At 46.4% G+C, this 24,810-nt stretch overlaps 1 protein-coding gene and 1 pseudogene across 1 annotated transcript; one reads left to right on the forward strand and one right to left on the reverse strand.

Annotated features, from left to right (window-relative positions):
* Window positions 1–2,586: 2,586 nt before the first annotated feature.
* Sypl2 (synaptophysin like 2) lies at window positions 2,587–15,081 on the reverse strand. The gene is made up of 6 exons (XM_051165864.1): window positions 14,799–15,081; window positions 14,556–14,630; window positions 7,766–7,890; window positions 6,401–6,602; window positions 5,453–5,644; window positions 2,587–3,013 (listed from the first exon to the last, which is right to left on the reverse strand). The coding sequence occupies exons 1-6, from the start codon at window positions 14,850–14,852 to the stop codon at window positions 2,867–2,869; spliced, it is 795 nt and encodes a 264-aa protein (XP_051021821.1). The 5' UTR covers window positions 14,853–15,081; the 3' UTR covers window positions 2,587–2,866.
* Window positions 15,082–18,698: 3,617 nt separating this feature from the next.
* On the forward strand, window positions 18,699–19,124 carry LOC127206148 (60S ribosomal protein L23-like; annotated as a pseudogene).
* The last annotated feature ends 5,686 nt before the right edge of the window (window positions 19,125–24,810 follow it).

Below are 24,810 nucleotides of genomic sequence, written 5' to 3' on the forward strand. Positions count from 1 at the left end.
GCCCAAGAACATTTTTCTAGGGAACGTACACGTGACTGTCTGAAGGCGGTGGACGTGCAAGTGTGTGCGGCATGAACCTTATAGTGAGCGGAGGGAAGCATATGGCCCTCAATTCCTGCTTTGGGTCACAGATGGTAGGAGGGCAAACGGAGACAGCACTGTGGAAGCCACTATCTTTTGCCTTTTGAATTTGATCCAAATTTGCTAATGAGCCTCAGTTTCTTTAGACTAATTGGGTGCCACCAAAAGAGTCGATGTCACCAGATTGGGGCTTGCCAGGAACAAGTGCTCAGCCAGCGTTCCCTATGGTCTTGGGTGCAGAGTAGCGAAGAGTCCATTGATGTCTTGGTAGGAAATGCTGATTTTTGTCCAAGAATAAAGGAAGCAGAGAGGAAAGAAATCCTCAGAAGTCCTCTGGCCTTGGCTTCTTCGTGGCAAATGTCCGCAGCACTGTTTATTCAAATGTGTAACAACAAGCACCAGAAAACGACATGCAACATTCTCCCTCCCCGACTGATCTGCAATCCCAGAACCAGGAGACCCATGATCAAGATGTGAAGGGAACTCATGTCTAAGAAACATCCTTCATGGGCATCTCCACATGGTCAGAGTCTACCAGGGCAAAGGGCAAGCTCCCTGCCTGTTGGCCTCCTGCAACAGCTAGGGAAACCAGATACCTTCTCCTACTTCAGGCAAAGTGACTGACCAGGCAAAGTGGTGGTGCTAGGCCTGGTTGGAGAGGACTTGAGTCTTATGAGGACAGCCCTGTCCTTGGCACTTACCCATGCGTGCCCAGCCCCCCTGGAGGTAATGAGGTGAACTGGTCTTTCCCCTTAGGGTGGCCATGGAGAGAGAGAGAGAAAGGCCATAGCCTAATGGCTCTTCTGACCATAGCCCGACTCTTGATAAGAAAGAGCCTTCTCAGCCCCAGAGAGAGCCTTGTCTGGAGTGAGCATGCTCAGTGGGTGTGGACAGTTCCCTTTTTAAAGTAGTTGATGGGCCAGTTGCTAACTTAGGCTCCAAATGAGAACACTTTATCCATCACATTTCAGATAAATTATAAATATAGACGCAGAATCCAAACACAGTTCAAGTAGAAGCTGCTCACAGATTCCCCACAGGGGCTTGCTTGAAGAAAAATGAAGGTCACCCCTTTGCTCTTTGTATCTCTAGAGCTGTAGGTGAAACTGTCCCCCTTGTCCTTAAGTAACCATGGGGACAACTTAGGATAGAGAGTTTCAGATTTAGGACCGTTCTTACCCTCATCAACTTTCTCCCTCCCTAAGTCTTTCCCCTAAAATCTAAAACAGAAAACAAAAATTCCATTTTTTTTTTAACTTAAGGACTTGGGAGCATCTGGAAGTGTTTAAATATCATACTTCCCCTATTGGGTGGGGGAACTGTAACCCAAAGAAGAAATGAATGGCCCAAAAGTTAAGGGTTCTAAGCCCCCAGGCACCCAAGTAATACATGTCTCCATGTGGGTAGCATTGAGGGGGGCAGGGAGGCTGGAGGCGGTGGACCGTGTCTTAAGGACAGGTTGGCACAGGAAACATTCATCTTTGGGGTGCTAAGTGGGCCAATTGACACTAAATTGGGAAATGGATGGTTTCCTTCTTCATCTTTCCCTGAGCAATCCAACTGCCAGGGTAGATGAAAGGATTTTGATCTGGGTAGGAGGCAGATGGCATTTACCCAGTTGGTACCCTCAGACCTTGGGGCCCAAGGAGGGAAGGAAGGAGGTGCCAGGAAGAGGAGACACATCAAAGACAAATATGGAACTGGGTCCCGAAGTGAAGAAGCACCAATAGCATCGGGCTGCCCAGGACTGGGGAAGGGATCAAACCTGGCTACCGTATGGAAACAAGAGGACAGGGCGAGATGAGGAGAGAGAACATCTCTTTGTAAAGATGGGAAAGGAAAAGTATGAAAGAACTAGAAAGGGTGCTGGCTTGATGAAATGAGCAGATAGCGAGGGACACGTGGGCCCGTGTTTCCATGTCCTGGGACTCCTGGGCACCTCAGCCTCATGATGGTCCTTCAGGCCCTCCAAAAGCCCACAGGAATGAAAGGAAGGCCTGGACAGACTTTTGAAAAGATCTTAAATGTCTCATCTCCAAAGGGCTGGGGGAAGGGGGAGGGGCTGACAGGTGTGGTGGGGGCGGGGCATGAAGGGGAACCATTTCCTAGCTGTCTCATCTTGTTTCCTAAATGTGAGACAAAAACCAAGGCCCAGGAGAAGGGAGTAAGGGGTTTCAAGAATAACTAGAGTTTAGGGTGCTACTGAAAGTGTTCCAGCTGAGGGAAAGGGAGGACTAAGGGGACATAAAATGTATTCTGCCAGCAGTTTTCCTGACTTCCTTCCTCGAAGCTGCAACACAATTGCAAACTCTATCTGCTCCCACTGAGTCCAGGTCTCATGTGGACCCTTGGAGTGCCCTTCCATAGAGTAACGGGTCTCTCTTGTTTCACGAGTGGTGAAAGCTATGGACAAACAGTGGCCAGAGAGGAGATTGGGGAGCGTACTGGGCTTGGGGTGGGTGGCTAAAGATAAGATACAGACTAGATGACAGCCATTGAAGGGTGTCTCAAAACCACTGCTGGGCCCTCCACAAAGGAATCAGGGCAAAGTTGCCAGCTGACCTCCCCTTGCCCGAGCCCAGGCAAGAGGCATTGAGATCCTGCCATCTGCTGCTCCGGTAGGAGAAGGGATAGGAAGCCAGTGGAGGCCTGCCCAGGTTACCAACAGGTGATGCCTAACCCATCCATTGTCTCAAATCTCAAAGTCCAGAATGAGGGGCGAAGGGAGTTGGAGGAGGAGACGAAGAGGTGCTGTCCAGTTCGGGAGTAGCCAGGTGAGGGCTTCTTACTGCTTCTCCACGGCTCCCTGCTCCGCTGCACTTTCCTGGCTGGGGCCCTGGCCCTGGTCCTGGCCCTGTCCGTGCCACGGGGTCTCTTTGAACACAAACCAACAGTTTCCAGCCCACAGGAAGAAGTTGATAAAGCCGAAGAGCTACAAAAGAAATCAGGAGAGTTTGTGAGAATCGTCAAGCAAGTGCCACAAGGAGAAGTGGGAGGAGGAAGAGACAGGGTTCAAGGCTGTTGTCCATTAAGGGTTTCTCTGGAGAAAGTGTGTAAATTCCATCCAGAGTACTCTGCCACTGTACAGCCTGGTCGCTAGCTGAATCCTGCCCCAGGCATGTGAAGTAAATCAAGGAATTCATGCTTGCCTGCTTGAGGTGAGTGTGGCTGGAGCTGTCCAAGGTACTCCTCTAAAGACTAAGCAAAGGCTTTATTCAAACAGCTATTGTTTTGTGTTATTGTTCCTTTGTTTTCTCTGTGTGCCTCTCCTGTTCTAGAACCTGTAACCCTCTCACCTCTGTCAGACAGGCTGTTGCTATTACAGGTGTGTGCCACACTAACTCTACTAAAATATTTGTTTAAAATATTTTGGGAAACTGATTATATGGCCGGGTGCAGTGGTATATGCCATTAATCCCAGTAGAGACAGAAGCAGGTTGGCGCTCTGAGTTTGATGCCAGCCTGATCTTTATAGAAAATTCCATGATAGTCAGGGATACATAGAGAGACCTTGTCCCAAAACACAAAAGAACAGGCTGGAGAAATGGCTTAGAGGTTAAAAGCACTGCCTGCTTTTCTAAAGGTCCTGAGTTCAATTCCCAGCAACCATATGATGGCTCACAAACATCTACAATGAAATCTGGTGCCCTCTTCTGGCCTGCTGGTGTTACATGCAGGCAGAAAACTGTATACATAATAAATAAATAAATCTTAAACACACACACACACACACACACACACACACACAAAGAACAACAAAAACTTAACAAGAGAGCAGTGAGGAAGAAAGATACTGATGTCTGAAGTGCACTTTGAAAAGTGTGTTTAAAAATGGGTTGGGAGCCGAGCGTGGTGGTGCATGCCTATAATCCCAGCACTGGGGAGGCAAAGGCAGGCGGACCTCTGTGAGTTCGAGGCCAGCCTGATCTACAAAGCAAGTCCAGAACAGCCAAGGCTATACAGAGAAACCTTGACTTGAAAAAAAAAACAAAACAAACAACAACAACAACAAATAAAATAAAAATAGATTGGGCTAGCCATGGTGGAGCACACCTTTAATCCTAATACTTTTGAGGCAGAAGCAGGCAGAGCCCCATCACTTGGACGCCGGCCTGTTGTAGACAGCGAGTTTCAGGCCAGGCAGGGCTGTATAGTAAGATTCTGTCTCAAAATAATAATAGAATTAGGATTGATAAGCTGGCCTGGTGGGTTACACCTGTGTAATTCTAGCACTTAAAAGATTAAGGAATGGGCTGGAGAGATGGCTTGGTGGTTAAGAGCACCGACTGCTCTTCCAGAGGTCCTGAGTTCAATTCCCAGCAACCACATGGTGGCTCACAGCCATCTGTAATGTGATCTGATGTGTACGGTATACATAATAAACAAAAAATATTTTTTAAAAAAAGATTAAGGAATGAAGACTGTGAATTCGAGACTAGTCTGGGTCTCAAAGCACAAATGAAATGAAAAGTTGGCTGTAGTGGCACAAACCAACAAATCCAGGTACAGGCTGAGGCAAAAGGATCATGAATTCAAAGGTAGCTTGGGCTATATATACAGTGAGTCCAAGCACAACTTGGGTACTACAGAAAGACCCTGTCTCAAAAAAAAAATCAAAACAAAAACCAATAGATGTGAGAAAACAGATAAACACCTATAAAGCAGATACATTGAAATGTCACAGTTCAGGTGGTGACCGTGTGGGCCTTCTCTGTAATTTTTTTTCAATTTTTCTGGATATGAATTTTTTCACAATTAAAAAAGAGAAACCTCTGTACAGGGTTCCAGAAGGCTTCTTGGTCCACTAGCCATTAAACATTCTAATTGCAGGGTTTGGGGAGATGTGGGACATTTTCTGGGTGGATCTGGGGTGGCTGAGACAACAGGGGGGGGTGCATTCGAGAAGTTTAATGCTGTGGGTATTTGATAGCTTGTGCAGATGCATCTCAACACTGCAACAACTGGATGGCTAAAACTTGGATTGCCTGCCAGCTGAAGCCACCACTCCCGCTCCAGTAGGGAAGGCTAAGTGACAAGAAGTATTTTCCTTCACACACCGGTCCCCTCACAGCTTGGAGCCCAGCCACAGACCTAAGCACCTTTTTCTGCGCATGCTCCCATGTGACACGTGGTCAAGCAGACATGAAAGGGGTAACCTCCAGGGCAGCTAAAAGTTGTAAAGGGAGATGGGAAAGAAGTGACTCAGATCGTTCTCACTCAAAAATATCTTCTCAGGTCAATATCAGATGCAGGGTGCATCTAGTCTGGGTGCAGAGCATAACGGCTCCGGGGACACCTTCTCAGAACCAGCTCTCTGGGATGCACGGGCTAGCCTGCCTTCCCCAGACCCCTTGGTGATCACAAGTCTCACCACAGAGATGTTAGCCAGCCCCATTGAGGGCGTGGCCCCGGCACTGCACACTGCGTCCTCTCCGTGGCACACAGACATGGCTGCAGTCAGGCTGGATGGCCGAGTGGCCCCTTTGACATCAGTCAAGCCCTTGCCCCAGGCAGCTGCAGCAACCAGCCAAAAGAAGGTAAAGGAGACAGTCACACAGAAATCCTAGGGAGAGCAGAGGAAGGAAGACATTCAGAACGGCCCCGTCATCAATTACTTTGTCTTCCCTCCTGCCACAGAGGTCCTCGGGTCCCAAGACAGATGTCTCTTCTCATCCTCCTGGATACCTAGACTCCCATGCTACCTGAGGTCTTTGTTCAGTGCCACTAAAGGAATGCTGCTACCCAAGTGACCTAAACTCCCTACTCTTCCCTGTCAGCTTCCCCCCAGTGGTCACCACTGTTCAAATTCTACGTAATGAAGAAGGCAGGTTCAGAAGACAATTTAGATCTCTAAAGTGCATTTTCCATCTTGAATGCCCGAAATACCGAAGCAGTAAAGGAAATGATACTCCTGATAGGTAGCTCTCGGAGAATAACTACACACATACTCATTTTATCCTCCTAAAGCATGGACACAAGTAGTCTTTACTTCATCATTATTTTATATCCAAGGAAATTAAAGTGTAGAGAGGCTGAGCCTAATGTCACACAGCCACTAAGAGCGAGCGCTGGGATTTGAACCCAGTTAGGTCGGCTCTACAGCCTGCTTTATATAGATACTGTTCTGTGTCCTCTGACTGCAAACCAACCATGAGAGGTAGGTAGCACAGAGAGTCCATTCCACATAGAAGCATCAAGGACTCAGAGAAGCCTTTGCCTTTGACCTCCCCTTTATCCCTGACTCCAGCCTTCTAACAAATGTCTCTTCCATTTCTTGGTCCCATCCCTTTGGGAGAGAAAGTGGGCAGTGCTCACTCACCACCAGTGGGAAGCGTTTGTTCTCTGTGTAGAGTTTGTGGAAGCGCAGGTAGAGGACTAGGGCAGCCATGGTATAGAAGAAGGAAAAGATGCCGAGGGTCACAAAGAACTCAGCGGGGGCAGAGAAGTCTCCCATGAGGTGCATTGTTTTGGAGGTGGAGTCCTCATCACAGAGAGGCATCTCATACTGGACCCGGTGCAACCTACAGGTGGCAAGGGAAGCTGTGCTGAGAAAGGGCCCCACCTCTCTCACACGCAGCCCAAGAAGGGCTCCTATGTCTGTTCTCATCCTGGGAAGGGAGTCATGCAGGTAGGAGCTTCTGAGGAAATCTTAAAGTCAAGATAGGAGCTACCCCAAAATTTTACTTTTTGTTTGTTTGGTTTTGTTTGCTTGTTTGTTTGTTTATTTGTTTTTGGTACTGGGGATTGAACCTGGGCTCTCACACATGCTGGGCAAGTCCTTTAACCATTGAGCTACAGTCCTACCTACTGCAAGGTTCCATGCAAACCCCATGACCCCCTCAGCAGCCACTCAGTGCCCATCTATCTGGCCAGAATCTAATATTTCTAGGGACCTTTAATTCATCACATTTATACAGTCTAACTATTTCTGGGAGCTAAACAACAAATCAGATTCCTTCTGCCCTTGGAAACACACAGATCCATATTAGACAGTGGCCAAATTAAGCTTTGAATCACTTGTTCCATGTGATTTGGCCACATTGGACAAAAATAAGTGGAAAATACAACTTGTTGTGTACAAGAGATACTTAACCTAAGTTGGATGCTGATGTGGTTTCAGACATCCTGAAAAGATGCCCTCTGCCTCCACCCTCTTCTGAACAGTCACCCCACTCCCTAGGCTCCCAGATACTCAGGAATAGCCTCTTCTACTTCCTGGTCAAGGCATACCTCCTTGTATTTGGGGGACATCAGGTTAGCACCTCACATCTAGTATTTAATAACTGAACTCTAACAAGCTTCCTTCCTTTAAGACACAGAGGACTCTGCAGAGGGTCAGAGAGCGCTGCCAAACTGTCCCAGAGCCCCACCACCCTTGCCCCCAGCAGCTGGGTTCCCTCTGTCTGAGCTGTGGCGAGCTGCCACGGGTTGAGTTTGGACTGGGCTACCAGAACAAATGATAAATCCACGTTTCACTGGGGTCAGAGTGCCTGAAATGGCTAAAGGACAGAAGGGCACAAGCCTTGTCTAGTTTGATCTAGAACCGCACACAATAAAGGGTCTTTGAAAGTGTGTGTCCTGTGAGCAGAAACAAATGGTAAGAGGTTGGGAGGAGCAGAGGAGGAAGACAGACCTGCTAACGTAGGAAAAGGAGGGCACTGGGCCGGAACCAATCCTTACTCACCTGAAGGGATAGCCGAACAAAACAATGATGGAGCTCACGTCCTTGGCTTCGTTGTTGCAGCGAACCATGGCTCCCGTCTCCCCGCTGTAAGAGCCGCAGGACCCGAAGGCGAAAATAGCAAAGAGCTGAGAGAAAGTGAAGTCACTTTGAGAGAGTCAGAGGGTCTCTCAGAGAACCACCCTTTGACGCCAGAGGATTCAGGTGCTTAGTGGGCAGAGAGTGACAGTTCCTTTTATTGAGTTCCTCCTGAGACTTAGATCCTCCTGCTTCTGCCTTCCCAAGTGCTGAGACTAAAGGCATTCACCACCACTGCCCGCTCTCGCTTGGTTTTTCCAGACAGGGTTTCCTCTGAGTAGTCTAGGCTGGCCCCATACTCAGAGGTTCTGCCTCTCAGAGTTCTGGGATTAAAGGCAAGTGCCACCACACCTGACCAATAGATTCCCTTTTATCAAAGCAGATCAGGTGTGCCTGGGAGTTTTTTAAAATTTCATTTTTATCCCTCGGTGACCAATCATGGACTCTTGCCCTTATCTTATTGGTAGCTTCCAGTAGTTCCCTCCCTGTTGGAGGTATGGTGGAGGGGAAGCTTCTACCAAGCCACCTCGCGGTACTGCCCGCCTTTCTTCCCTTCCAGCAGCACCACCGGCTGGGTGGATACTGACAGGCCTGGCTGAAGGCCAGGGATAAGTACCCTCCACTTGCCTTATCAGCCTCCACTGCTTCCCACTGCTGTTCCTCTTTGCTATCTGTTGATGCTGCCATTTCCCAGCATCAGGGTTGTTTCAGACCACTTGAACTGTTTTCTTTTCCACCTTTCACCACAGCTGTCTACACCTTCCATCTTGATGTTACGAAATGTCCCCATCCTATGATTCTCACGTTTCTTTCTGGGGGGGAATCCATGTTAATTAGAACAGAAAGTAAGAGGCTGTAATCTCTTGTTCTCCCACATTGTCTGTCCAGCCCATTTCCTGTGTGCTTCCCTTTGGCGTGCTGCAAGTATTCTCATTAAATGCTGAATATACTCTGTTAATTGTTTGCTTCTATCTGCTTCTCTGTGACTCAGTCAGTGTTTTGGACATTTGAGGAAGAAGAAGAAGAAGAAGAAGAAGAAGAAGAAGAAGAAGAAGAAGAAGAAGAAGAAGAAGAAGAAAGTATCTATACTCCAGGCCTGCATTCAGTCGAGAATCCAATTGTACCATCTTTTTCTACTGCTGAATGGAGTGAAAAGAGGTCTAGATTAGGAATCAGAATACCCGGGTTCTAGTCTTGGCCCTGTGACACATTTGCTAGGTGGCTTGGCTCTCTGAGTCCTAGTTTCTTCATTTAAACTGAAGAACTTGGGGATAAATTAAAGGCTGATTCCAGCTCTGGAATTCTTCCACCCTCTGAAGTTAACGCTATCAGCAGAGCATGCTCTTGGCTGGGTTGACCAACAGCTGCGCTCCACCCCCGGGTGGTGTCCAGTGCTATGGGCCTGCCTTGCCTGGCCTGGCCTGGCAGAGCTCCTTGCAGGAGCCATTGACTGCTCTCTAAAGGTCATGTGTGCCCCCTGCTTTTAGTAGACTTGTTTTAAAGGCATGAGAACTATCTCTATAGGTAAAGATGCCTGGGAAAGAAGACAGCATAACCTGCCTGCAGTGCCTATGTAACCTCTGCATCCAAACTCAGCTCTGAAAGCTGCCGTGGAGCACGGCTGGCTTAGCTTCCTGACAGAGCCAGAGAGTTGTCGCTAGAAGCCTCTGTATCATTACCCTTTGCGTACTCAAAGCTGGCCTCGCGAGCAAAACCATGGACCTTCACTAGCTCTTTCTCAGAGGGATTCCGCCTAGAAGTCTTTATGCCTCTTGGTTCCTTGTGCCCAGAACAAGGCACAACCAGGGTGTCACACTCGGGGAGGGTCTCACAGTTGGGTGTATTTTTATTCATCAGCTCTTAGTCAATGAATATCAAGGAAGCACGTAAAGACCCCTAACTTGGGGCAGTGTTGGGCATCTGCCAAAAGATGGCGTTTCACATGTATGTACCTGTACCAGGCACTTTAGCAGTGAGAGAGAGAGAGAGAGACAGAGAGAGAGAGAGAGAGAGAGAGAGAGAGAGAGAGAGAGAGAGAGAAAGAGAGAGTCAGAGAGCCAGAGGGGGTGCTGTCCTCATGGAGTTAATGCCTTGGAGCTAAACTCTCCAACGGGTAGTGTCCAGCCAACTGTGGCTATTTAAATGACTTCAAAGAAAATGAAACAAAAGCCAAGATTCAGTTGTTCAGTCATACCAGCCACATAAGCAAGAGTTCAGTGGTCACATACAGCAAACCTCTACCCTGATGACCAGCATGGATTACAGAACTTTTCCATCATCAGTGAACATTCTGAGTGAAAATGATGAACCTTACACCGATTCTTCCAAAAGCAAAACGTACTCATAACCACATTGATGCTAACTTTATTCTTTTCTATTTTAGTTCTCTGAAAGCCAGGAATATCCACACAGTATCTATAGTAGATAATTTTTACTTGTCAGAATGTATGTTTGTTTATTTATTCATTTTGTGGTGCCGGGTGTTGAACACAGGGTCTTAAGTACTTTAGACAGGCACCCTACCATAAACTCAAATCTCCAAACCCAGCACGCCACAGTCTGGGTGGCCGTATAGGAGATGTAGTGGATAACAGGAAAATCAGAGAATCTCAAGGCTCTCAAAAAGACCTCAGACATTATCGGGACCAATAGACTCATTCCACTTCGGGAAACAGAAGCCTCCTCCCTCTGATACAGTGATGGTCTCAGAGTCACGTCCAGCTAATGTGAGAGCTAGGCTTCACGGCCACCTGTCCAGAGTCCCTGCTCTGAGCTCTCCTCTACTTCATCCATTCTTTCTGAGAACAGAGGGATTTCTGGAGCGCTGATACTGGGAGCCCTTTGCTCTCTACCTCCCCCTCCTCCCCACCTGCCTTTGCACCTCCTCAAAAAGACAGCATAACCTCCCCAGTTTAAGGTTGGGGCTCCACTCTGATGCTGCCTGGCTTGCTGAGTATAATCCTGTCTCAACCCAAAGGACACTAGCCACCCGGGGAGCTCAAGGCACAGGAACACAGGCTCTTTCTCCTCGTCCTGCTTCACCATCTTTCTTGGTGTGGTGGACTCTGACAACATCCATTCAAATTACCCCGCAAAACAGGAAACAAACAAACAAGCAAAACCAGCAAACAAATAAAAACAAATCCTACCAATGAAATAGCTTCTTTGCTTATAGATTCCTAACACCCCCACCCCCAAGATAATAAGAGCCATCATCAGAAGGGCATATTTGGACAAAGTTAGTATGATCTCTTATTTGTAAGGAAATGGAATTCCATATGAAGGAGTCACCTGAATTCTTTTGTGCCTCACATTCAAATTGAAGGCTCGGCAGTGGCATTTGAGTAATCTCACCAAAAGGTAAGTCTACATAAAGAATAAAGTTAGGGAAGGTTTGGAAGTAGGCCGGAAGGGAAAACACATTTGTGGAATCTGCTCACTGTGGCCTTCAGGAATGGTCCATGCATCCTAAAAATTACTTTTGTTAATCCTCCCAAGAGCCCTAGAGGACATGGCTTAGCCTCAGATGAGAAATATGAGGCCCATAAAGATTACCTCACTAACCCAAGCTTTGAGAAATAAAAAGCAGAGGAGACCGAACTTAAGTCAAAGTCTATCTAACTTTGGTTCCTTGTGCCCAGAATAAGGCACAAGCAGGGTACCTAGTCTCTCTTTTCTTTTAAAGCTAGTTTTTAAGGCTATTGGAATGACTTAGTAGTGGGCAACGGCACTTGCCATGTAACCCTGGTGACCTGGCGTTCCACCCTCAAATCTATGTAAAAGTGAAAAGAGAAAACAAATATAGCTACATGTGCACTTAAACTTGTGCACATACCCATTCACAAACATACACCCTTACTGTCTCCATCTCTATATATCACCCTGTCCTGCCTTTATCTCTGTCTGCCTGCCTGTCTGCCTGCCTGTCTGTCTGTCTGTCTGTCTCTGTCTCTCTCTGTCTCTCTCTGACACACACACACACACACACACACACACACACACACACACGATAATATAAAAGTAAAAAAAAAAAAAGACCTACTTAAATTACTGGTCTAGATAGTTATTTGGCTGCACTTGGGAGACAGAGGCAGGCAGATCTCTATGAGCTGGAGGACAGCTTAGTCCTGTGAGTTCCAGGACAACCAGGGCTATATAGAAAGACCCTGTTTCAATAAAACCAAGATAGATAGATAGATAGATAGATAGATAGATAGATAGATAGATAGATAGAGTGAGGGAGTTATCTTGCTGGCTTGATATAAACCTAGTAAGATTCTTAAATTGGAATTGAGGTGAGATTAATTGCCAAGCCTTTTGTTTGGTCAGTTGGTTTGGTAGACTAGGCTGAGATCTGGCTGCCTCTTCCTCCCAACTGCTGGGATTAAAGGTGTGCAACACTATGACCCGCTTAAATTCTAAATCTGAAAGATGCTCTAAATCCTGACTCATAAAAGAATTATATCACCTTTTTCTCACAAGGATTCCAGTAAAAACCCATGTCTCTGAGTAGTAGTAGTAGTAGTAGTAGTAATAAAATAATAATAATAATAATAATAATAATAATAATAATAATAATAGTTTTCAGGTACCATTATAATAACTACAAAGCCTGTGCTTTTTGTTTCTCCTCTGGTGAGGACTGTTTCTCACACTGGTTCCTGTATGCTTTTCTGTTCATCACACTCTGAGTTTAGGTTACCTGGCATAGCACTGAAAGCAAATCATAACTCTTTACGATGCTACCTTGTGGATCAGTGGTTCTCAGCCTGCCTAGCGCTGTTGACCCTTTGATACAGTTCCTCATGTTGTGGTGACTCCCAACCATAAAAGTATTTTCATTACTACTTCATAACTGTAATCTTGCTACTGTTATGACTTGCAATGTTTTCTGATCGTCATAGGGACCCCTGTGAAAAGGCCGCTCGACCCCCAAAGGGATCTTGACCCGCAGGTTGAGCACCACTGCTGTAAATGAAGGCTAGTTCCAAGAAGCCTGACTTATCAGCATGGAGGAAGGAGGGTCCCTGTTTCGTACAATTCCTTTTTTTTTTTTTTTTTTTAAATAAAGATGAAGATCATAAAAGTCAGAGAGCTCTTGATTCTTAGAGGATCAGTGCTGACCTCGGAAGAAGACTGGACCACTGAGCTAGGAGACACTGTGTGCAGGAAGGTTGTAGGAAGTGGGAAAGACGGAAGGGAGACGTTTTATTAGATCCACTTGGCTAGTTTAAACATCACATGTCCTGTGCCTCAGGGTTGCTCACAATGCCTTCTTATTTCTGAAGGCGAGTTCCTTGGAAGCCTTACCTTTCCTACTCAGTGCCCCCTGGGTACTCAAGTCAGAACAACAAAGGGCAAGAGATGAAAGAGTGCAGCCATCACTCGTACCACTCTTAAAACAGCCGAAAAAGTGGAAAGTCCCAGAGTTTATTTATACTTGGGACTCCCAGGCTGGCCTGCAGCCCATCAGGGTCTCAGATACCCAGAGATAGTCCCAGATGCATTCCAGCTTTGATGAGTCCTATCCAAACCACAAATATTTAGGATTTGGTGACATCGCGCTAAGTCCTGTCTCGGGTGATTTCAAAGCTCTTTAAAACTCTGTCCTCCCATGTAGTAATGGTAAGTTACTCCCTTGTTGAATCTAGTACTGAGAGCACATTAATAGCTCCATATAGCACTTGGTATATGGATTGTCTAACAAAATCCTTTCTGCAAGAATGCACAAAACGTTCCCCCAGTAATTATGGTTTGAAAAACTGATTATGGAGAACTTGGTGGGTGTTAGGTCTAAGAAGAGAGGGCTTACCAGTGTCTTAAAGTACCAGGGAAACAAGACAGTATTCCGACTAGACCAAAGCAGTGACACTGAGGACTTGGGCCGGGCAATGTTTCAAGGTCACAGGGTAAATTAATGTAGAGCTATATTCTAGCATGCTGACAGGTTTGATCCATATTTGACTAACGTTGGAAACCGACGTCCAGAGAAGTGACTTGCCCAAGGTCACGGAGTTGAGAAAGGTAGCTCTAGGCCTGCAACCTACCATCTCACCTTCCCAGCTTAGGGGTCCGTTGTGCTAGCTGCCACATTTTAGTCACACTGTGATTTTTTTTTTCTTCTGTCTTAATTGTTTTTATTTAATCGTTGGACTGTTCATTCATTCATTCGTCATTCACTCTTTTACTCAGTTACAGGTACGCAAATCACTCCAGTAACCTCAGCTGAGTGTGACTCCAGGATCATCCGGGTCATGAGGGTTCTGGGCAGGATGGTTTCTGTAACCCTCTTCCTTCCCTCTGGTGCCCTCCATGGCTTTGCTCCCAAGGCAAAACGGACCTTACCCTCCTTGCCCTCCTCACCCCTCCCGCCACTGATGAGTGGTATGTGCAGGATCAGAGTTCTGGAAAGGTTACTCCCGGGTCCTCTCGCCCGAGTGAAATGTGAGCGCCCTGGGCAAAGGCGCCTTGCACATAGAAGGTCCGAATCCGGGACTCTGCATGTTTGGCTCCTCTCCCTCCTTCCACCGAGAGCTGTAAAAGCAGCCCTGGTCCTCCCCTCCCCCCGCCCACCTGTCGCCACCCCCCACCCCCCCCAACCCTTCCGCGGTGGCTGGGCCCGCTGCATCTCCCCAGCCTCCTCCGGGGCCACATTGCTTCGGGTCGGCGTCACAATCCAGGCTCCCGAAATAGCCCGGAGTTAGGGCCGACTCACCCACTGGAGAACTTTGATGAAGCCCAGCGGCTCCTCCAGGCGCCGCCAGCGCAGCCCCACGAGCAGGCGATCCACCTGCCGAGACAGAACCAGCAGACGGTCAAGGCAGCGGGCCGGGAGGGAAAGCGTGGGGTCCCCCTCTACTCACACTCGGGGAGCGGGGAAGACGGAATTGGACTCAAGCCGAACATCTGGGTGGAGAGGGGCTAGAAAGAGTCCACGGACCGGGCGCTCGGGGCGTACCTGCGGGCGCGGAGACTTGTCCGAGGTGCGGCCGGGGCTCTCCGACGAGGACATGTTGGAGCGGCGGAGCGCAGTATGGGGGTTCGGCTCCCTGGCCCGGAGGCTGCGGGGCGCGCGGGGGCGCTGGGGACAGCGGACTTGAGGCCGTGGGCAGGCCGGGCTCCAGGCTGGCGGGCTGGGTCGTGGGGGCGCTGCTGCTTGCGCTCTCGGAGGCTTGTGTCCGCCGCTCTGCCCCGCCGGCTGCAGAAAACCCCCGAGTCCGATTCAAACTTCTGTCAAACTCACTGGCAGACTTGGCAGCCGGAGTCACGTGGCGTGCGATCGCGAACCCTGCTCCCGCCCCCTGCGCTCCCCTTTTTTTCCGCGCCTAAGGGCGCCTTAAAGGGACCTGTGGAGCCTCTTAGCCGTCGGGCTGCCAGAAGGCTCCAGGTCTTTGACAGAAGTTTTTAGGGCGGGTCCTCACTGAAACAGCCCAGGTGCTCCAACACCACCCGGCCGAGGTCTGGAACCCACCGGGGATGCCTGGGCTCCTAGTGCACCTCTCCCGCTTTTCCTGGCTTCTGTCGAAGGGTGCCTCTCCTTTCCATGCCGTAATAACTAGAGCACCCAAGATTTTCCTAAGGCATCCTTAGCACTTGTGCTGTTGTAACAGTGCTCCACCAGCCAGAACCAAGAACTGGAATATAGACTTTTACTCCACAGTAGGCATGGGTTTATTTTTTAATAACAAAAGGCATTGGAATGTTAATGAGTTTTTAAAGTCATCAAACTTTAAAAGTAACGACTCGAACTCCTTTTAATAGACAACACCTTCTAAATGAAAATAAAGTCTTAGAGGAACTGCGGGCGGGGACATTGGAGTTCGTATTGAAAACGAGGCAAAGTTGCATTTTGGTTGGCTTTGAATGGGCCTCATTTCGGAAAGTGTTCTGTGGGATCCGGAAGCGAGCAGTCGTGAGTAACTGCGTGTTAGGTTTACAAGGAGTGACAGCTAAGTAGTAAAAGGTGACTTCATTTAACCAAAGACGCTGAGTGAGCCGATGGGCGGAGCTCGGAGGGACCCAGCCCCCTCCTTTGCTCTCCACTCTCAGCCCTCAAAGTCGTTCTTGGATGACCTACCTCTATTCCTACTCCCAGCATTCCAGGGTTTCAAAACCAGGGCTTTTTGATCAAACATTTCTGTTGTTATTTATACAGTTCAGTCATTGAATAAGAGCCTTCCCAAACCTGGGCAGAAGTGGGTGAGGCAAACAGCTAAGGCTGGGATCGAAGGAAACTTCTGTTATGGAGTTACACACAAATTTGGGGCTAAATAAGGGATTGCTGAGCCCACAAATATGACCTTAAAACATGGGGACCAGAGAAATGGTTCAGCAGTTAGCAACTTGCTTTCTTAGAGAACCAGGGTTTGGTTCCCGGAAATCACAAGGTGGCTCACAACCACCTGCAATTCCAGTTCTAGGCTATCCGTGGCCCCATCTGTCCTCTGGGCACCAGGCTTGCACATCAAATGCACAAACATACCAGCAGGTAAACACTCGTATACGTACAATAAGGATAAATACAGCTTTAAGAAAGTTATTCTGCTGTCTTAGGTTCCTGTTCTATAGTCTCATTTCTGTTTCATTTATTTTTCTTTTCATAGTATAAGATTTATTGTAGAGGGGCTGGAGAGATGACTCAGAGGTTAAGAGCACTGTCTGTTCTTTCAGAGGTCCTGAGTTCAATTCCCAGCAACTACATGGTGGCTCTAAACCATCTATAATAGGATCCAATGCCCTCTTCTGTCTGATGCTCTTTTCTGTCATGTGGTCATACATACAAATAGAGTGCTTATGTATACCAATACACAATTTTTTTTAAAGATTTATTGTAGAAGCATGGGGACAGAAGGAGGGAGAGCACCCCAGGGGGTCAGAGAGAAAGAGAGTAAGAGAGACAAAGGAAGAGACTATTTCATTTATTTTTATAAAGCCACCATAAAGACTGATGTGTAAGGCTAGGCATGCCTTTAATGCCAGCACTCTGGAGGCAGAGGCAGGCAGATTTCTGTGAGTTCAAGACCAGTTTGGTCTACAAAGAGAGTTTCAGAATAGCCAGGGCTATACAGAGAAACCTTTTCTCAAAAAACCAAAAACTAAAACCAAAATCAAACAGACTATGTAAATACCCAAACCACACAGATATGAAATAATATATATTACTGCCAAGCTGTGGTTGCACATGCTTTTAATCCCAGCACTTGGAAGGCAGAGGCACGTGGATCTCTGAGTTCCAGGCCAGCCTGGTCTACATAGTGAGTTCCAAGACAGTCAGGGCTACACAGAGAAGCCCTGTCTTGAAAAAAGAGACAAACAAAAATAATAATATTGAATAATACATATTACCGACACCCACTAACCAGCCTTGTTGGCCTCAAGTCCATTGCTTTTCTATCCAGCTCATCAGCGTCACCCCCCTCCCCACAATTATACTGTATGTAGGAACAGTACATGGACATTACATCATACTTTTTTTTTCACATTATTTTAAACTTTATCCTATTACTATCATGGATCTTTGACTTGCTTTCATTTTGTGACAATTATCTGACCCAATACATGTAGCTTTTTTTTTTCATTTTAGCTATAGAGAATTCCATCACAAATACAATACAGACTATGTTCTACTTTCATATTCATGAGCATTTAGGTTTGTTCCAAAAGTCCACTCTTCGAACACTCTGCTGTTATATATGTATCTCTCTTTTTGTATATGTTTCTTACACACCACTGAGTTTTCAGTGTGTGTGCACACTCATGTGTACATGTGTATGTATGCCCAAACACAAACTCTGGTTGTAAGTAAATGTATTTACAACCCATTTTATAAACTGAAGCAGGCCCAACAAGATGGCTCAAGGGGGTAAAAGCTTGCCAGGCAAGCATGACGACCTGAGTTCGATCCTCGGAACCCACAGAAAAGGAGACGAGAGACTCTCACAGCAGATACACAGGTCAGTCATAAATACAATTTTAAAAGTAGCCTGATAAAACAAAGATTTTTTTGCAAAACTCATATTTTTCTATTCCCTTTCATTAAGAAATTCTGGTCACCTAAAGGCAGATTCAAGTTTGATGGAACCTAAAGTCATTGCCAAACTTTTAATTTTTTCCTAAATTGTACTGTTGTAAGGTTATTTTTAAAAAGTTTTTGCGTTCATTCATGTGAGGGTGTGTTTGTGCCATATCCACTGTATGGCAGTCAGAGGACAGCCTGCAGCAGCTTAGTTCTCTCCTTTTACAATGTGGGTCCTAGGAATAAAACTTGGCCATCGGGCTTAGTAGCAAGTGCCTTTTTCCATGGAACCATCTGGCTGGCCCACGAAATTCTAAATACAAAATTAAGCCTTTGAGTACAAAGCCTAGGTCTCATTACTTTCAAGATAGTGATTTATTGCCCTTTGATGACGCATTCATAGTGGGTCTCTAGCCGCAATTTGATAAACATTGTGATCTGCTAAAGAGCAGTCTGGCAAAGTAATAAGATGTGGACATTTTGGGGGCTGGAGAGATGGCTCAGCGGCTAAGAGCACTGGTTGCTCTTCTAGAGGTTCTGAGTTCAATTCCCAGCAACCACATGGTGGCTCACAACCATCTATAGTGAGATCTTGTGCCCCCTTCTGGTGTGCAGGTGTACATGCAGGATACTGTATACATAATAAATAAATCATTAAAAAAAAAAAAAAAAAGATGTGGGCACTTCAACCCCAACTTTTGACAAATGCATGCATCCATGTCCACCACCATAACCGTGACCTGCAACATGGATTGCAGTCAGTCTCCAGGTAGCCCCCATGCTGACTTTTTTTTTTTTTCATTGAAAATGAAATTTGTACCTTTCTCTTTCCTAGTGTTCAAGATGTTGAAGGGAGGACATGGTTGGTCCTCTGGAGCAAAATCCTCCATATCCCTGGGTCTTGGTGTGATATCTGCGCTAACAATGCAGGAAACAAAACTTTGCCTATCATCTCTGTGAAGGGAATCAAGGGACAGCTGGGCAGACTTCTTGCTGTCTGTGGGTGACATGGTGACGGCCACAGTTCAGAAAGGCAAACCAGAGCTAAGGAAAAAGGTCCATCCAGCAGTGGTAATTAGACAAGTCATATAGAAGGCAAGATGCATGCTTGCTTTGAGGATAATTCAGGGGTCACAGTAAACAATAAAGGTGAAGATGAAAGGTTCTGCGGTTACTGGTCCAGCTGCAAAGCAGTGTGCAGACCCGTGGTCATCCAATGCAGGCAGCGTCACAGGATTCTTCAGTGCGTCTGTAAAATATAGTCATTAAAAAGGCTTTGCTCCAAAAAATGAAATGTGCTTTTCCTAGAATTTGAAATTATTCGGTATTAGTCTTCCTGAAATGAACTATCAAAATAAACTTCAAATAGAACTATATAGTATGACCCTTTTGTATCTGGCCTCGTTCATTTCAGCTTAGTGTTTTTGTTATTTTACCCACATTGTCAAATGTGTCAGTAGTTTGATCCTTTTCGGTGCTGAACAGTATTCCCTGACATTTATTTAGTATGGTGCGCCATAGTTTATCTATTCACCTGCAGAGAGTGCGTTTAGTTGCTTCCATTTTCTTTGTTATTTGTAGAACCTCTATAGACATTCATGTATTCTTGTGTGAGTACAAATGTCTAGGTCTAAGACAAATGCTCAGAAACGGGCTTTCTAGGTCATATGCAGACGTGAGTTTAACCTTATGTTAAACAACCAAACCCTTTGCAGGGTGGGCGGCTGTGGTAGCCCTGGCAATGCCCCCCTGTTACCTCATCTGCTCCAGCACTCGGTACAATTCATTCCTGTAGGCTTTCATCATGCTGAGAGACACGTGGCTATCTAGTTGTGGTTTTCTTTTGCATTTTCCTAGTAGCTAATAACGTTAGTATCTTTTCTTATTTTTCCATTTGAATATCTTCTTTGGTGAATTCGTTTGCTCAGGGCTTTTGCCTTTCTAAAAAAAAAACCAGGCTGTGCTTCCTTACTACAGAGTTATGAAAGATCTTCATAAACTCTGGGTGGGCATTCTTTGAGATATGTTTAGATAGACGGGTATATCTGTATCTCTTATGAATATCACACACACACACACACACACACACACACACACAACTTATACATGTTTTCTCTCAATCTTTAGTTTGTCTTTTTTCATTTTCTTTTTGTTGTTGTTGTTGTTTTGTTTTGTTTTTTGTTTTTGGTTTTTTGGTTTTTCGAGACAGGGTCTCTCTGTGTAGCCTTGGCTGTCCTAGACTCACTTTGTAGACCAGGCTGGCCTCGAACTCACAGCGATCTGCCTGCCTCTGCCTCCCAAGTGCTGGGATTAAAGGCGTGCGCCACCACCGCCCGGCTTTTTTTTTTTTTTTCCATTTTCTTAATAGTATGCATAAAGAAAAAGGTTTTAAATTTTGTTATGGCGGGCTGGAGAGATGGCTCAGTGGTTAAGAGCACCACCTGCTCTTCCAGAGGTCCTGAGCTCAATTCCCAGCAACCACATGGTGGCTTACAGCCATCTATAATGTGACAGTAAATAAATCTTTAAAAAAATTTTTTTTCGTTTTGGCAACATGTAAAGTAACTATCACACACCCTGTGGCCAAGCCAGCTACACATTCAAGCAAATGTTCCTCTCTCAGTGGTTTTGTCTGCTCAGTGAGACAGCCTGTTTATGCTGCCGAGGCTGCTCTTAAGCATCTAGGCCAAAGTGATCTCTGTACCTCAGCCTCACCCGTAGCTGATACAGGCACACACATCACCAAGCTGGTTTTCTTTTCATTAAACCTGCAGGATTACCCCATAACAGATATCCCAACAGATAGTTTGTGTCTACCTGTTAGGAGAACAAAAAATAATAGTTTAAGAGCAATATCTATATGAGAATCTGAATTAGTGGCATTTAATGTAATAAATACCTTTAAGGGTTTTACTTATTATTTGGGCTGATATCGGGAAGAGGAGGTGGGAGAGTGCATGGGTGCCACTCTCCAGGGTTGGACAAGTGCCTTTCTCCCCACGGAGCCATCTCCCTGGGCCCTGAAGCAATGGCTTAAATACTTCCATTGTTTTCTGAGGTAAGACAGAGGAAACATTCTTATGTAAACAAAGGCACGAATATGAGCACCCGGTATGCCGAGGACAAGTGAGTACTTCCGTTTGCTCTGGGAATGGGATGTATGAAAGTCAAATGCTAGAAAATATGGTTTGAATGGTACTAAAGGGCAACGGCCCTGAGTGAGAAACTCCTGGATTTTACTGATAACTCATGGCTGGGGTTGGTTGATTTGTTTTGAGACAGGAGACCTCAAATTTGCGATCCTCGGTCTCCTACTAAGTTTTGAACAGAACATGTAGAGCTTGGCTCCTAAAATCTAGCATGTAACAGCCAAGAGTGACTTCTTGGGTCTGTAAGGTTAATCTGGCTGCAGTGTGCAAAGCAAGGTAAGTGAATAGCTTTCCTTCCTAACACAGAGCCGGGGCCTGCCAAGGTTAAGGCCAAGACTGTAGAAAGTAGAATCTCTTGGTGAGAAGATGTGTCTCTGAGGGGACATTAGCAAGATTCCGAGGCCACTCTGCCTGCAGGTCAGGGATGCAGTCGTGCTTGCATGTCAGCATTTCTGCATGTCAGTGCTCTGATACACTGGGCTATTTTTAAGCAGTGAGGTTTGGGTGTTCTGCGGTGTGCTGCCATATCACTTCCCACATCTGCCAGAAGATTCCTTCACTCATGCTGTCTCCCCTCTATCCCTTAGTTTTCACATAAACCCTTACCAGATGCCCTATCGCCCTCTGCCCTCTCATTATTTCCAGGTCCTACTAACTCCCAACCTCCCCCCCAACTCCCCCTCTTCCACTACACTCTCGTGGCAAAAAGGCCACCAAGGTCCAGGCTGAAGGAGGCTTCAAAGTTAGAGATCTCCCCGTGAGAATGGGGAAGAATCAGACCGTAGCTGTGGCCCTCTAAGACTCAGGAGAGCATTTCAGCCAGAGACAATACTTCTGAAATCCCATAGGGGCTCCGCTTGGAAGTAAGGTCTGGAAGCTCTTCCAAACAGCTACGTCAGAGACGAACGTGGTGGGGAGTTCAAGGAAGGGGGCTAGCTATTCAGAAAGCGGCAGAGCTAGCAGTGGCCAGAGGACACTTTGTACTGTGTTTGTAAACTTTGGTTTTGCTAACGTTTTGGAAGTGTGTGTGTGTGTGTGTGTGTGTGTGTGTGTGTGTGTGTGTGTGTGTTGGGGGACTGGGCCTCACGCAACTGAGTGTCATCTTGCATTCCTAACGCCACGTCCTATCTTCACTCTCAAAGGCAAGGATTATAGGCATAGGCCACCATGCCGGGATCACAGTGTTTGCTTTCAGATGTGTTAAGTGCTGTTTAGTTTTCAATTTAAAAAGCATAAATGCTGGACATACACGATATATTGGAGTAGAGCCTGGTGCTTTAGTTTTGCTGGAGATGAAAACAGAAGCATCAGTAAAGCATTCCAACTACTCAGTGCGGGGAGGAAATCAAAGACGGCTTTAAGTGTGAGAGAGCGTTGAGGTCAGTTATAAAAACAGGAGATGCTATTAGGCCTCGAAACATTATCCTGAAGGCCAGAAAGCACTTGCCGAGCAAGCCTAATGACCCGAGTTCAATCCCTGGGTCCCACATGAATGTGGAAGGAGAGGACTGATTCCACATACGTGCTGTGGGATGTGCACGCTTCTACACCACAGACATAAAAAAATGATGGTGAACAATAAATACAAATAGAAAAGAAACATCATCCTGTCCTGTAAGATATTATGCTATAAGATGTGCATGACCAATAAAGCAAAGTTGTCCTTTTCTTTTCTTCCTTGTTTTGAAAGAGAGATCTTGTGGGTTTCTTTAGCCTGCATTTGGTGTAGGCTCCAAATAGCAAAGTACTTAGTTAAATGTTCAGAAGTTATAATATTTCTTTAAAAATCAGTGAAATTACTGCTGACCCACAATCCTCCACGCAAAGCCTTTCTCCTACTGTTGCTGCAAATCTGCTTGAACCAGAAAAGCGAGTGCATTCACCAAAGTTCTGCCAGTGCAGACTCTCAAATGAGCTTCAGCAAGGAAAGCAATTCATTGCGTCCTCTAACTAATGAATCCAAGAGTTTTCATCATGGCCGTCTCTCAGGGCTCAAATCACCATCAGATCCTGATTTTCCCTCTTTCTGTGTGGCTCTCAGTCTGTTTCTCTGACTTTGTTTTTATCTCTCTTTCTCCTTGGCTTTTCTCTGGGCTGGCCCTGTCTCCCAGGATACCCTCCCTATGGTGGCCCGTCCTACACGGGGCTTACATCTTTACATGCCGTTCCCCACCCCAGTGTTAAGGGATAAGCCTAGGACTAGTTATCATCACCTAGCTACATCCACAAATCGCTCCCTCCGCCCTCCCCGACCCCCCTCCCTCCCCTCCCACCCCGGCCCCTAGCCCCTACCTGGAGTACTACCAAGGGCCTTGCACAAGCCAGCCAAACCATCTACCCCTGTTTAGCTCTGATCCTAGCATGTCCGTGGACTCTCTTCAGAACGGGCTTCTCTGGATCTTGGTTCTGTCTCCATTCCCTGGGCTTGTGGATAACGTCCGCCTCTTAAACTCTAGCAAACAGGATGTGCAAGAGCTAGTTTACTGAACCCAGAGGTTCCCATGAGTGACTCCGGTTCAGTAAGATGCAGGGAGGACATACAGAACAGAGGAACGCGGACACTTGTGATTACAGACTGTAAAGGCTATCTATCACCCATGGCCCGCAAAAGAGATTCAGACAGTGAGCTCTGGGACGATCAGGAAGGCGGCATCCATGCCCTCCCTGTGGTGCTGGATCGCACTGCTCCTTTAAGCCTCAGTGCTCAGGGTTTTTACTGGGATCGTTTTTTTGTTTTTTTGTTTTGTTTTGTTTTGTTTTGTTTTTTTAATGTAGGACTAATCAATGCACTCATTAGCCAAGTGATCAGACTCGTTCTTTATGCTTCCTCTGCTGCCTCTGTATTGGTTTAACCTCTAGTCACATGTCACTCAAACACTTTTTCTTTCTTTCTTCTTTTTCAGTTTTTCTGACAAGGTTTTTCTGCGCACCTTTGATTGTCCTGGAACTCACTCTGTAAGTCAGGTTGGCCTCGAACTTAGAGATCCACCTACTGTTGCCTTCCAAGTACTAAGGTTAAAGGTGTGTGCCACATGCCCAGCTCAGACGCCTACACTTAATTCTCTCTTACCCATGCACACTTTGATGTCACTCTGCCAGCTTTCCAGCCTTGTTAAATCCCCTTGAGGGGAGTTTATTTGAAAAAGTAAGGGCTGAGTTGTTTGGTTTTGTTTGTTTGTTTTGCATATTTAATCTGCAAATCCTAAAGATCTTTGAAGCCTCATTCTCTGAAACTGAGAATATAGTTAAGGGAGACATCTGGGCTGTTCCTTCTCACTTCTTCCTCTGTCTCTGTAGAAATCTCTGCTTTTTGTCATTTGTCTTCTTAGCTCATCTTCCTTCCCAGTGTTATTATCTTCCGAACTATTGGCCTCTTTCCCCAATTCTTTGACAAGCTTCAAGCACCTAGTGTCTACCTTTCCTTTTTTTTCTCATCTTCTGTCATTATCCGGGGCCACTTCAAAGTCTGATGACCTCTCAGATTCATGTTCTTATTAACTCCAAGCCAAATCTCCACATCAGACATGTTTCTGCCTTTATCTCTTTTTTTTTTGGGGGGGGGGGCAGTTTCGAGACAGGGTTTCTCTGTGTAGCCTTGGCCATCCTGGAGTCACTTTGTAGACCAGGCTGTAGACCAAACTCACAGCGATCCGCCTGCCTCTGCCTCCCAAGTGCTGGGATTAAAGGCGCGCACCACTACACCCGGCCTGCCTTTATCTCTTTATCATGTCTTTAACTCTTAGAGTTGTACAGGTCATTGTTTTCCCAGGACAGGCATCTCTTCTGAAGCCAGCACTCCTCTGTTC

Source organism: Acomys russatus, chromosome 23 (genome assembly GCF_903995435.1).
Source record: "Acomys russatus chromosome 23, mAcoRus1.1, whole genome shotgun sequence".
NCBI classification, from domain to species: Eukaryota; Metazoa; Chordata; class Mammalia; order Rodentia; family Muridae; genus Acomys; species Acomys russatus.

What these genes read in the sequence shown, in the direction of transcription:
- Sypl2 (XM_051165864.1), bottom strand. Translation starts at nt 14,852, where the DNA reads ATGTCCTCGTCGGAGAGCCCCGGCCGCACCTCGGACAAGTCTCCGCGC. An exon ending in ACAAGTCTCCGCGCCCGCAG is followed by an intron (nt 14,631 to 14,798) that starts GTACGCCCCGAG and finishes CTGTCTCGGCAG; the next exon opens with GTGGATCGCCTGCTCGTGGG. An exon ending in ACAAACGCTTCCCACTGGTG is followed by an intron (nt 5,645 to 6,400) that starts GTGAGTGAGCAC and finishes TGCTCTCCCTAG; the next exon opens with GATTTCTGTGTGACTGTCTC.